At 53.6% G+C, this 5,577-nt stretch overlaps 1 protein-coding gene across 1 annotated transcript; it reads right to left on the bottom strand.

Moving 5' to 3' along the window:
- Positions 1-358: 358 nt before the first annotated feature.
- On the bottom strand, positions 359-2,598 carry LOC117078471 (glucose-6-phosphate 1-dehydrogenase-like). Its single transcript, XM_033202013.1, has 3 exons — positions 2,160-2,598; positions 1,201-1,332; positions 359-450 (listed from the first exon to the last, which is right to left on the bottom strand). Exons 1-3 carry the CDS (start codon positions 2,269-2,271, stop codon positions 359-361), a joined length of 336 nt encoding a protein of 111 aa, XP_033057904.1. The 5' UTR covers positions 2,272-2,598.
- Positions 2,599-5,577: the final 2,979 nt, after the last annotated feature.

Raw genomic sequence — 5,577 nt, 5'->3', positions numbered from 1 at the left:
AGTAGGTTTGGCAAAGTGCGACAACGCGTTGTCTATGTGAACAAAGAACCACTGAGCTCGTCCAGCACTGAGGGGCGCACAATGTGGCAGAGCTAACTAGTTTTGATAGAGCTCCTTCTCAAGTTACAAGGTAAGTTAATGGCAAAGGTGGTCATACAGTAGTGAGCAGATTCTTGAGTGCATCCAGGGTTAAAAGTGAAAACTGAGACCACGTGTAATTTGAGATGAAGCCCTTGTTCCACCAGCCCCTGCATAGTCTCACTGCCCCATGGGACACAGGGGAGGGTGCTCTAGTCTGGGGTGATGGTTGTCCTAGGACCACCCCTCCTTCCCCTCCCACGGAAATCCTCATGCTATACTATTCTTTGGTCTTTCCTATGAGTGCAAAATGGCGGTTCCACAAGCTGGACAATTGGGGCCAGGTGGGGTGAGGCAGAGCTTCTTGGTAGGCTTTCGAAACTGAGGCAAAGACATAGTGTTTAAAGAAAGGTTGAGTGTTTGTATGACAGAACTTGAAAGCGTTAGTGAAAAGGCAGAGATCAGGCCTCAGATCCTGCCTTTGGAACTCATTTGTTAAGGCATGAAGAGGTTTAAAATAAACCACAGAATGAATAGCATTCCCTGTTTTCCCCAAGAAGTCCATCTAGACAGTCCCTAAAGAGCCTGCAACTCCAGGACTAAGGGCTACATTCAGAGGCTAGGCACAGGGTTCAGAAATGTCCTGTGGCCAGGTGCAGTGGCTCACGCCTGTAATCCCAGCACTTTTGGAGGCCAAGGCGGGCGGATCACTTAACGTCAGGAGTTTGAGACCAGCCTGACCAACATGGTGAAACCCCGTCTCTACTAACAATACAAAAATTAGCCGGGTGTGGTGGTGCATGCTTGTAATCTCAGCTGTTTGGGGGGCTGAGGCAGGAGAATTGCTTGAATACAGGAGGCCGAGGTTGCAGTGAGCCAGTATTGGGCTACTGCACTCCATCCTGAGCGACCAGAGCGAATCTCCGTCTCCAAAAAAAAAAAGAAATGTCTTGCAAGTGCATATGCACATCAGGTAGAGCTGGGATGATCCTGGCACACTAGCAGGAGCGGGAGGAGGGGCTCAACTTAGCAGAGCCTGTGTGGTCCTGCAACAATTAGTTGGAAAAGCTGAGGCATGGAGCAGGCACTTCCTGGCTTTTAAGATTGGGGCCTGGGAGAGACTCACCGATGCACCCATGATGATGAATATGTGTGTATCTGACTGATGGAAGGCATCGCCCTGGAACAGCTCTTCCCGCAGGATCCCGCACACCTGGGTCCGGCTCAGGGCCACCTGCTCTGCCATGACGCTGTCTAGTAGAAGAAAGGCTCGTTAACAAGGCAGAAGAACAGGAGAGCATTGAGAAGTTAGCCCTTTTCTTGAGAGTTCCTCTGGGGTCTCACCGGGATGACACCTGATTACCCAAGCCACTCCTTGTGAACGGCTGGGCATTGGGGAGTGCTTGATGGGTTAGAAACTGCTGGCTCTGGGCTCCAGCCACACTCTCCTAGGCAACCTTCATTCAGGGTGTACATTACAAAATTACCCAAAGCATTGGTGGATTCCGGCTAGAGCATCAATTCTGGACAACCAAGTAAAATCCTTGTGGGGCACGGAATTATGCCCCCAGGACCATTCATTCCCGACTGTAGCGGGAACTCCACAATGACCTGGACCATGGGACGTGATGCAGATGCTGGAGTTCAACTCCAGCCCTCCCCTGGCCAAGCTGGGAGACCCCGGCCGGCAAGTCCCCTTCGCTCTCGGGGTCTCAGGGGCTCAAGAGAGGAGGTGCGGGGTATAAACGGATTAAGACCCTCTCGAACAAACAGCGTGTATTTTACCGCCGCGCGGCGCGCGCCGGGCAGTACGCTCCTCCGGCTGCGCGGCGCCCGCCCGCCCGTTACCTGCGCTTCGTCGCCTCCGCCCTCCGCGCTCACAGCCCCGAAGTGTACTGCCGTTTCCGGGGGCTGAGCCCCGCCGCCCATTTAATCTGCGGGGGCGGGGCAGGCGCCTGGGCTGAGCGGACCCGCCTCAGCGAGGCGGGCGGGGCGGGGCCTCGACCGCCATCCCTCGTGCGGGGGGGGCGGCGACAGGGCAGGTGCGCGCGCATCCCAGGCCAGCCCCGCCCCTCGGGCACCTGCGCTGGAGGCCGGCCCGCCGGCTGCCTGCCATAGCCGCTGCCGCTGCTCCGCATCCCCAATGTCCGGCGGGGACGGGTGCAGCTCCGCGTAGTGCTCCCGCATCCCCATCACCGCCCAGGCCAGGCCCCGCCCCACTGTCCGGTTTTCCCGCCTGCCTCGGCGGCCTCCCGCACTTGCGGAGGCTCCACTTCCGCCAGCAGCGTGGCCACGCCTCCTCTGGGCTGTCCCTCGGCTCCTGGGCGGGGCTTCTGGCGCGCCGCTCCCCCGGGAACCCTCGCCTGTTCGCGGGTCAAGCCGGCCCTATTGGGCAGTCTCTTCTTGACTCCTCCCCCGGAGAGGGCGGGGCGGCCGAGCGCCCCGAGGCTAGACGCCGCCGTCCGAGAGACGAGGGGGCGTGTAGGCCGTGACGCCCTTCAAAGTGGCCGGTGTGCTTATCATTACCGAGCTTCCGCGGGCGTGCAGAGCTTGGCTGACTCAGACTTCTCTCCGGAGCGGGATGCGGCCTTACCGCGACCTCGCACTTCTAGCCGGCTTCCCGTGTTCCCGGGGCGGGGCTTGTATGTTTTTTTACTTCCGGATCCGACAGCTATGACGCCGGAAGCCGGAAGCGGGGATTTCGACAGCGGAGAAGGAAAGGGCGACCGCGGAACTGGAACTTTCTCGGAGCGCCGGGGCCCTACCTGCGTTCACAGTCCGCCGCTCCCACCCTTCTCACGTCTGACGGACTCTGCTGACAGGTGTGGTCCTTTTCCCTAAAGACAGGGTTCCATAGGTGGGTGTTCCGCCGCTTCCGAGACTCCCCCGGACGTTCAGGCTCCCCCATCTGTTTTGGGCCCCAGCCCGTTCCTGCCGCGCGCTTCTGGAGCACTGGCCAAGGCGGGCCGATTCAGGACCCAGGTTACTTGGACGGCGAGCTGGACTGTTTCTGCTCCTCCCTTCTCTTCCACTGCGGGGTCTGACCCTACTCCTTGTGCGAGGACTTCTCTAGTTCAGAGACATTTTCTGTTCTCCAAAGTTGACTGCGCTCGATCAGGGTCGTTAAATTCTTCGAAAATGCCTCAAATATAGTTTGGCAGCTAGGTATCTGATCTCATGTGCCTGTTTGCTCGTTTTGCAAGACAACATCTGTCCTCATACTGTTTCTGTGATCTGAGAATGAATGGGCTGTCCTGGCACATTAGAGGAATAGCACGGAGGTCACTATAGGTGGAGCAGAGTGAGGGAGGGGAGCACAGTTGGAGAGGAAGGGATGGGGTACCCGATGGTACAGGGCCTTGTAGGCCGTTGTAGGGAGGTTGACTTTTACGCAGAAGGCAACGGGGAGCCATGGTAGGGTTCTCAGTAGAGAAAGAATGATCGGAATTACGTCTTACACTGATCGTTCTAGCAGTGGTGGGGAGAACAGACCATAGTGGGGAAGGGTAAAAGAAGGGCGACCTATTAAGAGGTAATTGCAGTAATCCAGCTCAGAGACAGTGCTTTGAGCATTTTATTATTGAAAATTTCAAAAATGTACACAAGTAGAAAAATTAGTATAGTAAATCTTTTTAGTTTGTTTGTTTTTGAGAGATGGAGTCTCGCTGTGTCGCCCAGGCTTGAGTGCAGTGGCACGATCTCAGCTCACTCTAACCTCCTCCTCCTGGGTTCAAGCGATTCTTCTGCCTCAGCTTCCCAAGTAGCTGGGACTGCAGGCATGCGCCACTACGCCCAGCTATTTTTTGTATTTTTGGTAGAGACGGGGTTTCACTGTATGTTGGCCAGTGTGGTCTTGAACTCCTGACCTCAGGTGATCTGCCTGCCTCAGCCTCCCAAAGTGCTGGGATTACAGGTGTGAGCCACTGTGCTCGGCCAGTATAGTAAATCTTACATTCACAGCTCCCAACTTCAACAATTGAAGTTATCAACTTGTGACTAATTTTGTTTATACCCCTCGCAATTCTCTCCCATTATTATTTTTTTCTTTTTCTTTTCTTTTTTCTTTTTGAGACAGAGTCTGCCTCTGTAGCCAGGCTGGAGTGCAGTGGTGTGATCTCCACCCACTGCAACCTCCGTCTCCTGGGTTCAAGCGATTCTCCTGCCTCAGCCTCCCACATAGCTGGGACTACAGGCGTGCACCGCCACGTCCAGCTAATTTTTGTAGTTTTAGTAGAGATGGGGTTTCATCATGTTGGCCAGGATGGTCTTGATCTCTTGACCTTGTCATCTGCCTGCCTCGGCCTCCCAAAGTGCTGGGATTACAGGCATGAGCCACCGTGCCCGGCCTCTTTTTTTTTTTTTTTGAGACCCAGTCTCACTCTGTCACCCAGGCTGGAGTGCAGTGGCATAATCTTGGCTCACTGCAACCTCCATGTCCCAGGTTCAAGCGATTCTCCTGCCTCAGCCTCCCAAGTAGCTGGGATTACAGGCATGCACCATCACTCCCACCTATTTATTTTTTATTTTTTATTTTTAGTAAATACAGGGTTTCGCCATGTTGGCCACGCTGGTCTCGAACTCCTGACCTCAAGTGATCCACCCGCCATGACCTCCCAAAGTGCTGGGATTACAGGTGTGAACCACCATGCCTGGCCACCATTATTATTTTCAATAACAGCTTGAGATATCATTAGCATGTCACACAGTTCATCCATTTAAAGTGTACAATTCAATGGTTTGTGGTATGTGTATTCACAGAACATTTTCATCACCCCCCCAAGAGACCCCATACCCTTTAGCTCAGCTTGTCTTCCCCCCAGCCCTAAATGGCTCTCCCCAGTAACCATTAATCCACTTTATGTCTCTATGGATTTGCTTGTTATAAACATCTCATATAAGTAGAATCATACAGTGTTTAGTTTTTTGTGACTTGTTTATTTCTTTTAGCATATTTGCAAGATTTGTTCATGTTGTAGCATGTGGATGTGCTAGATTTTGTTTATTTATTTATTTATTTATTTTTTTGAGATGGAGTCTCACTGTGTCGCCCAGGCTGGAGTGCAGTGGCCGGACCTCAGCTCACTGCAAGCTCCGCCTCCCGGGTTCATGCCATTCTCCTGCCTCAGCCTCCCGAGTAGCTGGGACTACAGGCGCCCGCCACCTCGCCCGGCTAGTTTTTTGTATTTTCAGTAGAGACAGGGTTTCACCGTGTTAGCCAGGATGGTCTCGATCTCCTGACCTCGTGATCCACCTGTCTCGGCCTCCCAAAGTGCTGGGATTACAGGCTTGAGCCACCGCGCCCGGCCTAGATTTTGTTTATTCATAGTTGGTGGACATTTGTTTCCACTCTCTGGCTGCTATGAGTAATGCTGCTACAAGCATTCATGTGGAGACATGTGTTTTCATTTCTCTCGGGTATATACCTAGGAGTTTTCCCATTATTTGGAGGTGAATTCAGACATCATCTTTAAATATTTAAGTGTGCCTCTCTCTAAGACA

Source organism: Trachypithecus francoisi, unplaced genomic scaffold (assembly GCF_009764315.1).
Source record: "Trachypithecus francoisi isolate TF-2019V2 unplaced genomic scaffold, Tfra_2.0 Lachesis_group6, whole genome shotgun sequence".
Taxonomy (NCBI): domain Eukaryota; kingdom Metazoa; phylum Chordata; class Mammalia; order Primates; family Cercopithecidae; genus Trachypithecus; species Trachypithecus francoisi.
This window is presented reverse-complemented; position numbering and strand designations above follow the sequence as displayed.

Excerpts from the sequence above, each read along its gene's own strand:
- LOC117078471 (XM_033202013.1), bottom strand. The coding sequence starts at position 2,271 with ATGGGGATGCGGGAGCACTACGCGGAGCTGCACCCGTCCCCGCCGGAC. Across the intron at positions 1,333-2,159 it reads CGGGCCGGCCTCCAGCGCAG|ACAGCGTCATGGCAGAGCAG; the intron begins GTGCCCGAGGGG and ends TTCTTCTACTAG. Across the intron at positions 451-1,200 it reads CATCATGGGTGCATCGGTGA|CCTACCAAGAAGCTCTGCCT; the intron begins GTCTCTCCCAGG and ends CAGTTTCGAAAG.